We start from the raw sequence: 19,801 nt of genomic DNA on the forward strand, positions 1-19,801 counted from the left end.
AATATTTATTCACCTTTGAAATACAATTATATTTACGAGTACCTAGGTTTGCTGCTACGGAGAAGAGAATTTTTATATCTAAAATGTGAACAGTATAGAATGTAATACACAAGATGTATCCATAAACAAGCAAACTACAACAGTTTACATTTTCTCCGCAAGAACATGTAAGAATAAATGGAAATTTAAAATGTTCATTTTTCTCTGATCTTTGATTCTACAGCAACTCTTTAAAAGCTCTACATGATTGTTTTAATGAAAATTGTATATGTTTATGTTTTAAACTTCCAACTAACATACCCTAACACTCTGTACCCATAACCTCGTTGTGTATCCAACCCAACACGTTCATGACAAACTTCATCAAGATCAGACCAAAAATGTTTGAACGAAAAGTGTTTTTTGACCTCAGGGGACATCAAAATGAAATATTGAATGGGTCTAGATCTTGCTATGACACCTACGGTAGTGGATTTTCCCATAGGGAATTCGCTAAACGAAACATTACTCATATACATTATTGATACGTCCAGTTTCCGTCCATAAGGAAACATCAATTACTTTCTACAATGTACAATATTGATAATAAAGACGTATACAGCATGTAACCTACAAATTGGAATGTTGCAACAACTCTCCTGTGTGAAAGAATGCTCCAACAGTTAGCACGCCATGGGAAAGTTGAGCTGGATTTATTACTCTGTGACCAACGTATCGAGTCATTACTCTATGTACACGCAGAGATGTGCGGAAGTGTCAACTCTCGTTGTATTTCAGGATCGCCCTCGGCGTTTCCGTGTTTACCCGCTCATTCTGGCTCCAAACGCGGCAAAAATAGCACGGCAGCTGCGCTCGCACCCTTCTACAGATGTTGGTGCTTTCATCTTACATCCTTCGTCTACACTCCGATACAAGAGATAGTAACTCAATTCCCGGCTATAGTCTGTATGGTGGAACCCGTCTCCTTGTTATGGGCCTGTCCCAAGTAGACGGAGGGTCAGACAGGTTCCATCAAACAGACTATAACGTGCTTTAATTAGGTGTGAACCTAGGAGTATTTACATTAATGTGAACATTCACAAATGAGTGCCAATTTGTAGGAAAGCCAATCCAAATGCAACGGAAGTCACAATTATCAATATTTGATTTCGATAGTTCTGTTTGAACCAACGATCACATAAGACCAAGTTTGAACTATTCACGAAAACCATTGAAACATACCCACATGGTTAAACCGCACTCGATCTTGTCATATTGTTATGACACTTGCTTTGTGAAAATACCACAATGTACTGTTGGTGTATTCAAAAATAAATTACCCAGTCTATGAGATGCATAGGTTTCTAGCACGAAAATGAGAGCAGAAACTGTATAAATCATAAACGTAAACAAATGACGTCACAAACATGTTTGTATTGTTGTTAAAAACGTCCAACCCATGTGTATGTTTATGATCCGTGCCGTTTCTGTTGTAATGTTGGTGGTTCCTAGTATGAATAGTATGAAACCAAACCATGGTAGACTAAGCCAGCAACCAAAAAGTAACACCGTTTCAATACTTCAGAACACCTTATAAAATAGAGTATCCAACCCCATAAACTCAAATTTGCTAAACGAAATCCTTATAAAACATCAAAACATGATATCACCAAACCATTATTTGAACAAAAACTATAACGTGGAAAAGTACACTACCGAAATACCTGTATACAATATTAACTGCACACAATTCAAAGAGGTCATTCTCAGCACTGAACAAGGCTTGGGGGCGATGTTTTTGTTCAGTGACGATTAATGGGGTTGTTAGTTTACTAGGGTTGTTTTAGGACTGGTTAGGAGTTGTCCTTGCTATTTTCGTTTCACCAAAACAGACCTAAAGAAAATTAAAGCTCATCCTGGCACTTGGGGAATTCATTTTTAACGGTTATGTTATAGGGGTTAACCACACAAACTTATATGCCACAGACTGTGGCGTCGTCCTGTAATCCAGCTACTAGGAGGTTACGAATTGTGGAAATGTTTAGGCATGCAATGTGGATGCGGTACTCCCTGGTGTGGATTAACAACCGCACGACGGGGCGCCCTTACTGCGCCAGAGGGCTAGGTAGAAGGCCCTCACTGCGCCAGCACTTAAATCTACCCCCTAAAATCAGAACTGTACTGCGCCAGAGCGGTGTTTTCTTTGTAATAATAGTTCTGAGAGAAACTGTCGTAATAATGAGTCTGAGAGTTCATTCAGTGTGATACCGTATACCTAAATTCAGTGTGTTAATCAAATCAAACTTATTTATCCACTTATTTATAAACACTCTGTGACTTATACAATCATAATACCTGATAATACCTACTGTATTTTGTGCTAAAACGTAATTTTGATTTTATTTTTTTTACTTATCGAACTTGATTGCATTTTAATTGTCAATGTGGAAAATGTTATGTAAATTTGACCATTATTATGGTAAAAACGGCCGACATGGTTCAAGAGTAGAAGTAGAGACTGTAAATACTCACTGTAATCAGTGGATGTTAAAATATAAACTATAAAAAATGCTTTGTATTAGGTTAGTTTGCCGATCAAAGCCGTAGGAAGTAATTAAGACAGATAAACTGATCTTATACTGTATACTAAAAAACTTTAGCAAAACTTATGACAGCTAATCTGTCCATACTACTCGACCAGATTCAAAAGATATTTTCCTGTAGATGTGCAGAATCCCTTTATAAATTAAAATAGGCTATAAAAAAGCACAAAAAATGAATTTTAAATTTTAAAATTTAACATGGACCTTATGGGTTGCCATGTTGGTGACGAAATAACAACAAAATATAAACAGAAAATCAAAACAAATGAAAGAAATTTCAATCACTTTTTTATTAACATCGTGGGGTAAAAATAGAGAAGTTTGCACACTTCAAACTTTCGGTCGAGTTTTCAAACGTGGGGCTCTAGCTCTCGTTTAATTTAATTTATGCCGGATAATCGATTAAAACCATTAATAATTATTATTATTTATTCTTGGGTTAGTAAAGTATGTCCATTGCCTTGAATGCGTTCAACATTTTGGACCGCAAACATATAATCTTTAATATTTATGGATTATCCTAGTTAACCTAAGTGATCAAATTAGTAGTGTTTGTCTTAGTACTGTAGAATCAATCCAAGTATGTATGATCAAGGTTTAGTATTCATGTAGAAATGGACTAAATAATTTTTCAACGCCTGTTATTTTATGAATTGAACTGTGAGTGGTCTTAATATTTAAACATTACTGTTTTTCTAGTAAAAACTTTCATTACTTAATATGCCCTCCACCATCTCCATAGCCACAGGTCTTATGACTAATTATCGGCTAAAACAATACCTAGTAAGAAATCAAATTCTATGTACTTGCAGCTTCAAATGAAATAAGAAAAATTGTAATAACAATTACATATTATATGCCACCATTTTTTCATAACTTTTGTTAATCTCTGCAGCAACTATTTCATTTCAACATAACAAACCATCCCGCAAAATTAATGTAAATGTCCCTGACTTTAAACTAATTTCAACAATTTTTCCTGACTTAAGAGCATTAAAAAAGTTTTCTTAACTTTGCACGTATATGGAGACGTTAAATAAATAACTAAAAAAACTAACAAAAAGCTCGGCAAGTATAAAGAAAATACATTAAGTTGTTATTAAAAAATAAGTATACTTACGTTTATTTGAACATCTCCACCGTTCCTCTAGGGTGATCTTTGACGTAAATGTTTCTATAAGTATATCCGTCCAACACTATCAAAGTTTTTCCCCGTTCACTCAAACTTTTCTTCATGATTACAAACTAAACACTTTAATTCAAATAAATAAATAACACGCTAACAAAACGAAACTCAACAACTAAAAACACATTGAAACAAAATAACAACTACAACTCCTCTCGTTGACAACTAATGAACAACTGAAATTATTTCAGGAGGGGGATCAAATACGTCAATGTAAAAATATGTGACCAATAATAAGTTGGGAAAACAAAGTTGAAAATATGAACTCCAAATAACGAAAGCTGTGATGTTTGTTTACATTCGGAATACCAATGGTGCGTAAGGGTGTGTGGTTTGTTTACATCCCAAATTCCAATGGGTAGGTTAACCAGAAGGCGCCCCCTCGCCTACCTGGACTAGTGCTGGCGCAGTACGGGCGTTTGCTAGAGAGGGATTATTTAGTCCTGGCGCAGTAAGGGTCTACCCTACTACGACTATCCGCAGACCAATTCGTATATACCAAGGCAAAAATGTGGTTCGGATTCCACCGTAGGTCCCTTGTCATTAGCTGTATGGGCTATTAATTAACAGCTGTCTCTCAGGAATAAGTCGGCCTCACTAACAAGACAACAAGATCCTACACTCATCTCCATTCACACTTAAAATACCTACTTTGTACGGTCACAATTTCATTGTAAAGTATTAAAAGTATAACTCGAAGTGTTTTCCATCAGTGTCAATCCCCTTGACCTCTACCCGAGATAGCGGCGGCGGGTGTACAACGTAGCGTACCAAACATGACCGACTGTCAGACAATAGACAATAATACCGGGCAAGACCGGTCCGTGATTCACAGCGCTGGGCCGGGCACTGGGCACGGGGCATGTGGGCAAGGAATGCGACCCGCCTTGCCCAGCAGCCACCGACCAAATGGTCCTTACGACCGTTCCTAGGGAGAATGTGTCCAGTAGTCATCGACCATGAACATGGCTTCTGTATTGAGAGGGTGCTAGAGTCAGGACCATCAAAGCTATACCTTGGTCAACTATTTCTATTCATTACTGTAAATGGTTTTCACAGGGGGAGTGAGCTGGTCTAGTGGTAGAGCGCGGGACTCCGGCTCCTGGGGTCCCGGGTTCAAATCCCGACAAATCACCAATGGATGTTATCCAAGTGACAATGCCACAACCCCTAGATCTAACCTGAAGTAATGTGAAATACCCCCGCCGCAGCAAACCTGCCGACTAAGCAAATTTCCATTTGTCTGAATTGATTTTCAATTAAATATATTTTAATAACATTAGGTTTGACGAGTACCTAGGTTTGCTGCTACAAGAAACCTAATAAAGTGTGTTTTTGAGTAAAATATTGATAGCTTAGTACAAAATAAATAAATTTGCCAAGTTTGATCAAAATATATCCATAAACAAGCAAATTACAACATTTGACAATATTCTCCATAAGAATAACATGGGAATTTTAAATTTACAATTTTTTTAATTTTCTCCGTTACTAATAATCGAACAAAAATACTATAATATACTAAATTATTTGTTTTTTTAAGGTCTTTAAAAAGGTCTAAAAAGAAATTGGGAAATTTTGTGTTTTGAGGGTCAAAAGTGAGAAAAACCAATTTTTACCCCATAAAACCCCCCCTAAAGCCCCGTTCCCATGGTCCGATCATGCTGGTTCGCGAACTCATTCAAGTTTATCTCGCTTTACACCTTTAAACCAAATTTCATCAAAATCGGACCAAAATTACTCAAGTTATCGCGTTCACGGACGTATATATACAGGGTGTTGAAAATGTCTGGAACCAACATTATATCTGGTGAGTGGTTAAAGAAAAACAACTGATATTTTGTATACGGATATACTATGGTTTTACCTATCTTTTGGTGCCTTATGAAATTTTTTACCACTTATAGGGAACGTCCCGTAGAGGATGCAGTAAAAAGTTTTAATGGAAGCCTATGGTAAATGATACATCATTTTAAAGGCCAATTTTTTCTGAGTAAGGAGCCACAAGTTTCATCTCAAAAGGACCACCCTAGCAAAAATGGCGACTGTTTGAAATTTAAAAACCCACTTATAGGGAACGTCCTGTGGAGGATGCAGTAAAAAGTTTTAATGGAAGCCTATGGTAAATGATACATCATTTAAAAGGCCATTTTTTTCTGAGTAAGGAGCCACAAGTTTCATCTCAAAAGGACCACCCTAGCAAAAATGGCGACTGTTTGAAATTTAAAATTCAATTATTTTCAAAAACTTCAAACAGTCACCATTTTCGCTAGGGTGGTCCTTTTGAGATGAAACTTGTGGCTCCTTACTCAGAAAAAAATGGCCTTTTAAATGATGTATCATTTACCATAGGCTTCCATTAAAACTTTTTACTGCATCCTCCACAGGACGTTCCCTATAAGTGGTAAAAAATGTCATAAGGCACAAAAAGATAGGTAAAACCATAGTATATCCGTACACAAAATATCAGTTGTATTTCTTTAACCACTCACCAGATATAATGCTGGTTCCAGACATTTTCAACACCCTGTATATATATATATATACATATATAAACATTTGAACGAATGGTGTTTTTGGCCTCTGGGGACATCAAAATGAAAAAATAAATCGGTCCCAGGTCTAGGTCTTACCGTGCCACCTACGGTAATAGCTACTTCCCTATAGGGAAATTCGCTAAAACAAGTCCGGGTTCGTGCCTAGCGTCCTAGAACAAAACAAAAATTGTTTTCACAACCTGAATGAATTTTGTGAAACGCTAAATAATATGGCCAAAACCAGTTTGAAATATTTCGGTAATTATATCCTTAGCAATATTGGAGTTCTCATGAATGTATTTTAAGTGTTCAATGACTCATCCTTGTTGCTGAGGATACATAGGAGTATTGTATTTATGTTTAGATTTTAAAGTGGTCCAATCCTAAAATATAAAATTGTCAAATTTATTGTGTAGTAAATGACGAAAAACATGCTGAACACCCCCAAGTACCTATGTCAACATAGCAAACACAATGGTGTACGTTGATTTTGACTTTTCTACACTATGGATGTTGGACGTTTCAACTCGTTATATATAGATGTTTACAAACAGTTGTTAATTCGTACTCTCAATAACACACAGCAAATTGGGCAGCAGCAACTTACTAGCACAGAATAAAAAGTGTACAATAAAGTCTATTCTCTTAAATCTGTTTCAAGTAGTGTGTAGACAAGAGAGCAACATCATAACCAAGCAATTAACAAAATAAACATAACACGAGACAGAGAATAAACTATTTGCGTACAAGAACCAGATCTGCTAAATATAGTTGAAACAACACTGGAATTATAAACAAACTGATACAACCGCAAGTGTATTTCTGGCTTGACGAGGCATGAAAATATCTTGGCAAGTGAGGATAGTTTTGACATACTTGTTTTAACAAGACCGTAATTTACTTGGAAAATATAACGGAGAATCTTGTTCCCGAAAATGTAGGTACTATAATAAGTTTTTTTTACATTAATTATGCATATAGATAGTGTGGCTTGTTGGATAGGGTACATGTTGCAAAACAAAAACTGTAGCGTCAAGAAAATTGTTGAAGTAGAGATCAATGAAAAGAATTGGATTTTAAATTAGGAATTGATTTGAAACTAATTTACCATCTTAATTTTTTGCGTTTTTTTGTTAAAAGTTGTACTATTTGTTATAATATCAATGAACCTGATAAGAACAAGGTTATGCTGAAATTAAAATCGAAAATAATTATTTTTTCAGTTTGCCTTTCTACAGAAACAAACCGTCGCTGCTACTAGTACAGAATATTAATTCTGCTGAAATGTAGTGTTGAGAACTACTATGTACTGTACTGTAGTGTTTAAGCAAACTCGGTTGCCTATTTACACATCACATATTGTCAATATGGGTGAACCATGTTCTTGTACAGAGAAATGCTCGGCGTAACATGTGGTGCTGTAGATGTTTATATAGTGTTGTCAGGCATTTATTTCGTGGAAATCCAATCATACCTCATTGAGCACGAAATCGAACAACAAATCCAGAGGTCAAACTGAAAATTGTCAAGCTGCTGACAACCCACCATAGAACGTCTCACTAATAGTACATAACAGATCCCCAAGTGAAAGCTGGTATAATCTGAAATGTGTCAGCCCGTGGGTAGATTACCGCGACAAAAACTCGTATCGGTCTCCGCTATACTCGGCTAGTTCTCAACACAGCACAGTAGCCCAGCCCCAAATTCCAAAATCCTTATCCTCCCAAAGATACCGGAGGCACGTCAGGAGCTTTGCAAAGACTCATGTATAATAGAGGCTATACTTCTATACACTAATACAAAGATTCGACAAAAATTAGTACAGTAGTTTCGCTTGAACTACTCAGCAATTAGAGTTTTATACCCGGTAAATTCCCTGGGTATTTACTAACAATTATAAAGTAAAGCTCAACTAAACATTCCCTCATTCCATTGTGGGCAATCACTTTTGCTCACACCACATTGTGGGCAGTGTATTTTTTGATTTGCTCAATCACTAAGGAACTTTGGAACTTCGGAATTTGAGTAAATCATTTTACCCACCCGTTGTAGGCATTTGGTAAAATTGGGTCTGCAAACTAAGAGCGATTCAACATGACATTAGTAAGTTTTATTACATGCATATACTGTGTCCTTAAATATTACAGTAACACATGATTGATCTTTGTTTGTTTACATTCCTTTGACCAATATTCGGTTTAAACCCGTTTAAAGGGACATTCAGCTGACATGCACAACAGCGCATATGCGGCTCCCCTACTGCTTTAATAGACACAAATTGGGTTGACCTCACACGCTATTGCAATATCCCGAGGTCAAATATCTCAACTCGACATGAGCGTATCTCGTGCGATCCAGGCGAAACATAGGCCTACATTAAAATTGTAAAATCACTTGATTATGAAAAAATTTAGTGCTTCAAAATTACCCATGGATATGCATTTTGGGTCGTCATTCAATGGTACAGTAGTACCTACGTTGATATGTTAAAATACGCATTGCCTCTGAATTCCAACAAAATAATGCATTAATGTTGCAGTTAACACAATTGTTGCCTATGTTCAAATAGGTACATATAGCCACCAACATAGCACAGGAAATCTTCTTACAGATCAAAATCATACCTTCACGGAAGTTCTAGTCAAATAGAGCAAACAGAAAGCTGAACCGTCCAAATTTGGTTAATTGCGGCAGTAATAGGTTGCACCAGTAATAGGTTGTGGCGAAGGACGATTAGCCCAAATTGAAGCGGTTGCGGTCCGCTTCCGCGCCTTCAGGTGCATGGTTCGGCCTTCGCGTTAGCGAGATAGACGGTTTTATTATCTCACACTGAGGTTGATAGATCAAATGGTTCGTTCCTGTTTTGAAACCTAGTCAAATAGGAAGTATGTGGTGACATTTTGGTCTACAGCTAACAATAATCAAACATTTTTACTTGCAATAAGTACAACGAACGTTTTCGTTTCAAATTTCGCATTTACGAAAAGAAATCAGTAAATACTAATGGTGTAAGAAGGTAAACTATTAAACTTGTATGCAAGGACACATTCACTATAAGATTCCTTAAAAAAATGCATAATTTGTTTTAAGTCCCATTTTGAACTAAGAACTAAAATATCCAGCATCACAAGTCGATCACAATGATATTGTATCGTATCATAAGCAAGTAATCAACCCGACTATTCAGAGTTAACAAATGGTATAAGAAAAACAACAACTTCTCACGACAGAATCTAAATAGAATTAATAAAGCAATAACAACTGAATCCACCAGATGATCAGTGATAACAGACTATGGAATCTGAAGCGTAATCTCTCACGAATGATAAGAAATCTAATTAACATCTACAAACACTATCCACTGGATTCCAACATACAGAGATAAGGAACCTGCCACAGTGGATTGCGTGGAATCCTACGTAGTGATAATCAGTGATAATATACTCTTGTCTGGATCTTGTCACAAATATACGATAGAACGGGAATCTTATCTACTTCCATCACGACTTGTGATAACGCTGCATTCTTCGCATCGTTCACGTCAATGTCAACGGTTCTACTGAGACTTGAAAAATTGATAAGTTGGATAATCAGGTAGTTAAAAGATCTAAGCAAGCAAGAATCTGATAAGTGATCACTATCTCTATAAATTTCACGATTTTAAAGATCCGTGCAATTTTGTGACAGACAGAAAATCTGTCAATTACTGTAGCTACCTTAGACATGTATAACCTCCTAAATTAAACACTATTTCTACATCTGTCCAATTCACTCATCGTGAGCAACAACTAGCCTAATTAACTTTAAATGCGGTAAGTTCAATTTTCGTAATGAAAAGTAAGCATTAAGGTGTATAACCACACAAACCACATTCCTAGTGGACAAACTCATCAAAACCAGTACATAAAATGAGGATATCTTAGACCCAAAGCATAGGTAAAAGCATAACCTCCTCTAATGCAGGGCAGGCGTTGGTGTGTGGCAACGTCGCATCGGCCGGCTTAGGCACTACTGTGTAAACAAAAACATCGCCCAGGCGCTATCATGCAACAGCTGTGTCAATAGGCCGCTACTGCGGTGTTGCCACTTTTACCTTTTTCGGCCTTGTGTTGGATTAGAGGAGGATATACTTGTCGTACTATTCCTGTCACTCCTGTAAATTAATAACGCATGATATAATCCTCCTACAGTCACGAGAGGATTCTTTGTGCGTCACACGTTATTGAGCTTCCACACTCACTATTCCCTCTCGCACACCGGAAACAGGCAATAATCACTTAACCGGAAGTCGTGTTCGATGCAAGGGCAAGACACACAAGGATGGCTCGCGTTGGGTGCATGAAGCCACAAAGTTCTACATGTGAACAGGCCGGCCTTGCATTGTATGAATAATTGTACACTTTATCACAATCGTGGGAGCTTGTCTTATTGTCTGACAATTAATTGTATGACAAATTCGTTGTGGTAGTCACTTGCTCACTTTTTAAGCGAACTTTTAACATTTTACTACATTTTTGGAGACCAACATATTGTTTAAACTTGTGCAGTCCAATAACCACGATTGATATTTGTAATTTATCGACCGAAACTCCGATTGAACAACTTTCAACCTAACCTCAGTAGGTAAAATAGGGGGGCTCCCTATTACACATAAGGGGGGTCCATTATTAACATTACATTCTTGATACTGTATAGTTTCATAACTTATATCTACATCACATATTGTTTTTCTATTTATTTTTGTGTGTATATCTAATCCGTTGCATTTTACACTTTGGAGACAAGGCAACGGTCCAAACCCTGGTATCAATACCGTTTTAAGTCATCTTTTTGTTAGAGCATTATTAATTAATTGATAACCCGCATCTGGGTCCAAAAACGATACTCAAATTACAATTTATTACAACATAGAATAAGTTCCGGCGTTTATAGACAACCTTATCGCGGAAATAATCTGATGGACGATCGATGAATGATTTAAAAGTATCTCACGATCAACAGTTGGAGCCTACCACAAATTTACATAATGTTCATAAATTAAAACATAAAACATTAAGAAACTGAATTGTCCAAGATGTTGTTTGAAGTGTTGTCCCACTTTCAAGATTAATTTGTGTTAATATTATTACATTATGAACCATTATTCAATCGCAACATTATTATTTGAAGAAAAATTAACTGTTTTTCTATTGATTAATTTATATCAAGCTGCTTCTAATTGACATTTGAACCAATCTTGGAAGGAAGCAATACTGCTCCCCCTTTGAACCTCGATATCGGAAAACAGCTGTTGTTTCTGCTAGTGGAGGGATTCGATCAGCAATAACTAGACAGCCAGACAGATCGATTGGGGGGGGGGGGCAGATGTTGAGCAGATGTGGGTTCAGGACCAATATCAACATTCAGCTTGGAGCGTAATTTAATTGGACGTTTGATTACAAAACGTGGGGTAATTTTGATGATGCGCGAATTTACTGTTTACACCACATAGTGGTATTAATTTGAAGCGTCAGACTCAACTGTATTTCTTTTTCTTACCATTCTATGTGAGTGGCTTAAGATATGAAAACAATGGGAATGGAGACAGCTGATTATATTTACAATCAATATTCAACGGACAATCATATGTTTTATGTTCTCTCTAAGTACAGCTCTTGTGAAATCAGTACCTATGTATTTTGAGAACAATCACACAGTTAAGTACTCCCACTTTAACTGAATGTCACTTCTAATTTCTTTAGCTCTAACAAAATTATTGGAAAATGTGTTCGAAGAGTGAAAATGATTTGTATTAGGCTACAGTATTGTGTAAATTAAGGACTCAATGTCTAAGTGAAGAGCGGATTATACGAGATGAAAATGGATCCAAGTATTTCATTAACAAACTGTTTCGGCTCACACAAATAACAAAATATGAGGTATCCGTGTTGATTTGTATTTTTCTAGCACGCAGGCTCTCTGTGGGCTAAATTTTTGAACCAGGTCAAAACGACCGAACTAATACTGAACAACTATAAATTTAATTAACAACCTTAGTACCTATTTCAGGTGAAACATCTAACTTTCTTGGGTGAATAAGATAATAATCGTTCTGTTATGTTAGCCTGTCTATTGGCTCAAGATGTTCCGGAAACGAACCCGATTAACTCCTAAATTTGCAGCGGAAAGTTATGGAATATATGCAAATACATGTTCATAGCACTAATGCCACTAGGTGAACTGCGCAAACCAAGTACAGTCGGTTACAAAACGCTACCTCAGCAGTGAGCATTCTGCATTGCTGACGCTGACTTGCTGCATCTACTGCTGAGACGGAAGCGTCCAATGACAACCGAGTTGAATGGGTTAACAACGGAGGAAAAGTTAACACTATCGGACTTAAGCTACTCTTTTAAATATGTAGGCATAACTACTTTTTTCAAATTTAAATTTACGACAAAACTGCATTGATTTGTTGCCAACCCTAAGCCTACCTGGAAGATTAGGTTTAAATTGTCTAAACAGTAGAGCCTCGATAAAAATACTGTTATGGGGATAATTAAATCAAGGACTCGTTATCAAGATTGTCTTCTCAAAGAGGTTTAAAGAATAAAATGTGATTAGCCTCAGGGTTAAATAAAATCAAGAGGATTTGAAACAGACACTTGTCATCATACTAAACTTCTTATCGAGATTTGCAATAACATGTGATTAGGGTTAAGTAAAATCTAGAGGATTTGAAAACAACACTTGTTATCAAGGGTGACTTGATATCGAGGTTCCACTGCAAAAACGTAGATGGGTTGACGAAAATTCTTGAAGATGTAGCATGAAAACCTTCTTTTCAATCGTTTTACTTTCTTGTCCTTCTTTTGAAGCCTCTCAATACTTTGAAATTGATATTTATGAAAACACAAACTGTTGTCAACATTTTCAATAAATGTTCTATTCCTCTAAATATAAGTTTCCATCTTGTTGTAACTGCACATGTTTCTCTCATACTTTCTTGACCTTTTGAAGCCTCTCAATACTTTGAGATTAATATTTATGAAAACACAAACTGTTGTCAACATTTTCAATATATATTTCTATTCCCTCTAAATATAAGTTTCCATCATGTTGTAACTTTACATGTTTCTCTCATAGGCCTATGTCAAAAAACACTCAAGCGAACTACGTATTTTTACGTGAAACGTAGGTCGTCCAGTTAACAAGAAACTATTGTCATAGATAAAACTTGTCCAACTTATCTTGCACATCTAAACGTGTGTGGTCGTACGTAGAAAATAAATCACGACCTAACCTCCTGCAGTGTCACCCTTGGCCCATCCCCTACATGACACTTACTACAGGTTTTATGACAGTCGTTCAGGAAGGGGACGATTTGGAAACTAAGAGGGTGCGAGGGTTTTATAGCTTTAAAATTAACTATTGAGTGACAATGAGTAAAAACCCTCCTCGGGTGCAATAACTACGTGTTCGTTTGTCCAAATATTTTTGAAACCCTTTCTACGGTAGCCTACTAACTGGAAATACTATTCCTATATCAACTTGATAGTTATCCTTATGGTGAAAGTAACAGTTAAAATCTTCCTGAAAAATCTCAGCTATGTATTGCACAAAAGGACGATTTGTATTTGTTATGGTGAATTAACCCTTTGGGAAGGGCCACACATAGGGCTACAATGTAACATGATATGGAATACAGGTAAAAACAACGAATGACAAAACATGAATGATTGCTCCAGGGAATGTTTGTTTCCAAAACAAAACTTCTAACGACAATGGTCCAAAATAATGAACCAAATTCAATGTTCATCTCAAATTTAGAACCTCCATACTCAAAATCCACAATCATTGTTATCAGCTCTTATAAGAGGATGGCAACATAGTTCCAACGTTATCTGTATTTACATTTCTTACCACTTTTTTTATAAATGCACGACAAAAGCAAATCACGATTGCTAAAGCTTGAAGTACGTTGAGAGTGGTGGATTTTTTTTGATTCAGTGTTCAGAAAATACAATCATCGATCGAGATGTCAATAATAAGCTTGACAGCTGATGAAAATATCCACAGCCCCCACATCAAAGGCACCGAAAAGACATCGGAGCGGAAACCTGATCAGTTTACCACAAGGGCTTTAACGAATCCGTCAGACTCATCCCATTTAATTTTCGTAATGTCAAGCTAGCATTAAACCTGACATTTAGCTGGTGGGCGCGCGTGCGTACAAGAGTACATCCGGCTGCAACGCCATCTGCCGGCACTCCCACATGCACCTTCTTCTTACTCTCGCCAACAATATGCACGAGTTTTTACATGGAACATCTGACACAGAACGATTCCGAGGAAGACCACATGTTGGGGGTTTTAGGATTTGAGTACTCTTAAAACGATATTTGGATGGTTTTCTAAACTCTGTGCAACGAAATCTTGATAGAAATGTATTTCATTATTTATTATAACAATTATTAGCTATGATATTGAACGACCCCATAACTTGGCCATCCCTACGACGCTCAAACGCGTGTTAAAATACCCCAATTGAACAAAATGACAGATCAATTCGGAGTTTTTAGGAACTTACTTCTCGTCCAGTACAGTACCTAGGCCTATCCAAAGTCTATGGTTAACGTATTTTTTATTTAACACGAAATTTCGATTCAATATCAGTGCAATTTTCTCTTAGCCAAAATTTTAAAATCATCAAAAATACGATGAACTTTCAGTTTTTAAACTTGAATGACCTTACCACACTACCACGGAGGTGAATACCCCCGAAGAATATTGAATCCATACTTCAATCGTGTTTCTGGTCTCCAGCTAATTTGTTTACAAATTACCATTGCAGACGACATAATCGTCCAAACCTGATTGTAAAATTATTATTTGGAGAAGTAATGATTGGAAAGTGAATCATCATTTTATGGGGCATACAACGGTAACTTTATCAGGGATAGGTGTACAACCGAAAAGAAACCTTTGCTAATAAATTTATGGGTTTTATAACCCACATAGGCATATGCCACACATATAAATTTCTCTTAACATTTCCGTTATGTTTATGTTTTGTAGGCCCTACTTAATGATCGCAGTCGAGCACACAAGTTCGAGCACAGTTTCCCTTGAATACAAATTGTGCACTAGGTGTCGATTGTAGGCGTGGACGCTACAGGGTGTGATGTTATGTGGTGTTATGCCGGGCGGTGATTGCCATGCCGGGGGCACGATGAACGAACGATGACGGAGCGCTGTTGCCACATCGTGCACTGGGCGCCCAATAGATGTCCTCTAGTCCCAACATAGGCTGCACAATTTAATGTCTTTCATGCCCCGGTGAAAAGACGACATTAAGCATTTACAACGTTTTAACATTGGCAGCAAAGTATGTTCATCATTATGGATAGCATTTGACATTGTTTTCATCCCCCCGCCCATGAACAAATCAAATTTTGGTAACAAATATGTCAATCGCAGCAAACCTGCATACTAAGCGAATTTCAATTTTTCTGATTGGATTTTGACTAAAATATTTCCATAAACAAGACATGGGCTAGTTGTTATTCCCCATTTAAACAGGTTACAAGAGTGCTTAGGTTTGCGGCCATGGGGAAGGTAAAAAAAGTTGACCAAACGTTAATGCCTATAGCATAAAAATGAATACATTTTTCAAATTTAAATAACACATCCAAACAAGAAAATTTAACAACAGTTTTCTTTTTCTCCATTAGAATAACATAGGAATTAAAATATATAGGCTACCGATACACTTTTTTGGAATTCTCCGTTACCTAGTACAACACATCAATTTTACAGGAATGTACCTTATTCGTTTATTACACTCTGCACGATGGCTGTAATATGGGCATTTTCATATTTTACGGGAAAATTGAATGTAAAGGAACCTCAACTTTTTTTTTAATTTTTTAAAAACCACAAAGTACTTTATTCTCATGGCCCAATCTTGTTAGTTTATGATAGAACTTTTTAAGTTCATCCCGCCATACACCTTCAAGCCAAATTTAAACCAAATCGAGCCAAAATTACTCGAGTTAATCGTGTTCACGCATGCATAATATACGTAGGCCTACATGAAAATTTGAAAGAATAGTGTTTTTTGGCTCTGGGGACACCAAAATGAAAAAGTAAATCGGTCCCGGGTCTAGGTCTTACCGTGCCACCTACTGTAGGCCTAAGGGAACAGTCCAGACTCTGTAGTTACAATGTAAGCTAATGTCGACCTTATGACTGATATCCACTGACAAGTGACATCTGGGTCTAAAAACGATCTTAAATTACAGAAAGTGTGAAAAATTCAAAAGTGTACAGTAGGCTATTAAGTTATTGTTAAAACAGAGTCTTGGACAATTATTTACAATCACTATGAAAAATATTGTAAAATAAGATCGGGATGAGGCATGACATAACTTAGGGCCTACTTCTAGAGTTAAGTTACTGTAAAGGTTTTACAATTGGGTAGGCTTAAAAAAGAGAAAGGCTTGGATCCTTAATAATTTATAGTGGCTGACTAGTTGTTTCTTCAAGTAATAATCAGACTCAAAACATTATTAGGTTACCTAAAACAATTGGCCTAAGTTGTAGCAAGATACAAACTCAATGAGGGCACAATTTTGACAAACTCTAAAAGTCTACTAAACCTAGACCTACACTTGTTCAATTTGGCTTCTCATTTCAAGACTGGATCCATCTAAAATAGGCCTATCGTTCAAACACATATCGCCGCACATCGCACATCACATCGTTTGAAAAAAACCGTAGCATACACATGGTCAATTCAGCTGACGATACAGCTTATATTCATATTAAATTGACAAGCCAAATTTCTAGTGTACGTAACCTACTTCTTAAGTTAACAGGCTTTACCTCATAGGCTTTGTTTGAAAAGCTTTTTAAAACTTAAATTAGTGCATAGGTATCAAGTTAGGAACAGTTACAAAGGTGTTGATCACAAATAATGAGATGTAAAAACTAATGAGCATTGTCTTTTTCTCACTTGTGTTAAAATCATTTTGGAGAAAATCCGGGGCACTATAGGCTATTATTGTCTCTCTCTGCCTCCCCCCCCCCTCACGGCCAAGTTAGGCTAATAGACTAGCCTATAAAGTTACTGGAATCTTTTTTAGTGTCACAGGAAAAATATTCTTCCGAGACAAATCTAAGTGTATTGTGACAAAACCCGGAACAATCCCAGTCATCCAGATCATTAAATCACTCTACTGTTGTTTTCTGTATTAACTTATTGTCCGTTCTAAAAATATAGGCGGTTTGAGAGAAAGTTCTCCCACCACTTTTTTGTGTTGATCTAAGGTTCAGCTGATTGACGTTTTGACAAATCTCAGTTGTTGAGCAATGCCTTAATGGTAGAATCAAGACGTGGAGGGGGTATTCCCTAAAACCACAAGTTAAATTTTGTGAACTGAGTAAGTTTACCGGTATTGTACCTGAAAGTTTAGTAACTTTTATCAGTAAGTCTACAAGTTTACTTATGTTTCATGTTCTGAAAGAGTGTATTTCAGTTGCCAAACACACTAACAGCTTTTGAAACCAAGTTAGATAGACATCGTGCTTTTTAAACTTATCTTAAAATGTTTAATTCATTTTTAAGCTGCTTACACCGATGAAACAAAAATAAACACGCAGAGGATAAGCGTCTGGTGACAGAACGTGGATTAGGCGTCCGGCAGTGCCGTCAGCGGGTTGTGGGCCCTGGAACACCATTACCAGTACCACAACCGATACAATGTACAGCCATCGGTGTTCTTGGTGTAGTATAGAGTACTCGGCTGATGTACAGGAGGTAGGCCTAAGTAGGCCTATCTAGATCAAATCCTATCGGCAACACTAACATTTTGTCAACGATTTTGCTCAGAATGCCATTTCTTCTTAACTGTACATCTTTTGATAGAACGTGAGGCATTTATAATTTCATTTTATGAACAGAATTTAACCTTCATTCGATTTTTTTAATATCAGCAAGTTTGGTTAGTTCTAGGTTAGGTTATGACAGTAACTGCCGGACGCCTAATCCACGGACGCCTAATCCACGCGTATCTTCTGCCAAATAAATAACTAAGTTAACTTACAGTATATTACGGTTAGGATAATATTCCATTGCTTACCAAAACTTTGTTGAACCTTCTCTCAAGTTCATTCTGGTCTGGCATTGGCACTCTTGCCGATCGTATGCTGGCCCTAACATTGTTAGTTCTTGGGTACTCAACTGGAAGAGGAGGATTTTCAACTTTCGAACTCTGAGTACTCCCCATGTTTACACTGAAACGGCACAACAAAGCACTGTCACCCACATTACCTCGTTCGTCGAAGTACAAAAACAAACTACCACTTTGATATTTCACACAGACATGTGCGTAGCTAATCAAGATTCACAGGCACAACTTAACTTCATACCAACACAAACCAGATTTATCAAAACTCGACAGAAACAAGCATACGCGGACACGAACCTCGTTTGACAAACTTGCGACAGACGAACTGTTGTTGGAAGAACAAACTACAAACTGTTGAAAACTGAAATGAGAAAAACAAAACAGACAGAAGAACTCTGGCGGCGCATGCAGACACTACCGTTTGGCGTTTACCGAGCCAATCAGCATCTCCGTTTACTGTATTTTCTAGCTGAGTGAAGCACGATTAAAAAACTGTCTAAAATAATAATCGTGACGTTACCAATGATTATGTGTCAGCAGTTGTATATATATACATGTATATATATATATATATATATATATATATGTATAACTATGTCATGCAAAGTTGACTGTATGATAATCAATATAATCCATAATAATTATGGGCCCTAGGAAGACGTGGAAAGCTTGCTTAGGAGCCGTTTAAAAATCGTGCATCAAAATATTAGAGGCATTCAAAAGTAGAAATGTTGCATGTATTCCTCGACAGATATATGCCAGATATTGTTACTTGGATACTTACTTGGATACTTGGAGAATTCCCACTGGTATCGCATCAGCGACGTGGTCGTCAGGTTTGTATACATTTCTTCATATTTATTTATATAGATGGATTCATTTCCTCTTCAAGATTGTACATGGCCTAGACATATATCTCATCAACACTGTAGTAGGCCACTTGACTTAAGAATGTTTTTAGCAGGTTCTTGAATTTGTTGACAGAGGGCTCTTGTGTGATGTACTGAGGCAATTTATTGAAAATTTTTATACTATTGAAGTAAGGGCTCTTGCTTGCAAGGGTGGAATTTACTTGAGGTACATGTGGATTTGTTGCTCTTCTTGTATTGTAATTGTGGACCATGCTGTTTGTTACAAAAATATTGGGGTTCTTCTTAACAAGCAATGCGGATTCCAATATAAAGAGGGACGGAAGTGTGAGGATGTTCAGTTCTTGGAACAAAGGTTTACAGTGTGTCCGTCTATGGACTCCACATATTCTTCTAATTGCACGCTTTTGAAGGATGAAGATGCGTTTTGCCTCACTACAACCACCCCAAAATACCA

General features: G+C 36.9%; 1 protein-coding gene across 3 annotated transcripts in view; it reads right to left on the reverse strand.

Moving 5' to 3' along the window:
* The window catches only part of LOC129002512 (formin-like protein), an 82,099-nt gene extending 63,278 nt beyond the window's left edge, over positions 1-18,821 (reverse strand). For all 3 annotated transcript variants that reach the window (XM_054430375.1, XM_054430374.1, XM_054430373.1), the window contains exon 1: positions 18,428-18,821. In XM_054430375.1, the coding sequence (XP_054286350.1) occupies positions 18,428-18,574 (147 nt within the window). In that variant the 5' untranslated portion in view covers positions 18,575-18,821. The remainder of the gene's footprint in view (positions 1-18,427) is intronic.
* Between the last annotated feature and the right edge of the window lie 980 nt (positions 18,822-19,801).

The sequence above is a fragment of the Macrosteles quadrilineatus genome, unplaced genomic scaffold (genome assembly GCF_028750875.1).
Source record: "Macrosteles quadrilineatus isolate MER2022 unplaced genomic scaffold, UCM_ALF_1.0 Scaffold_9__3_contigs__length_116548681, whole genome shotgun sequence".
Lineage (NCBI taxonomy): Eukaryota > Metazoa > Arthropoda > Insecta > Hemiptera > Cicadellidae > Macrosteles > Macrosteles quadrilineatus.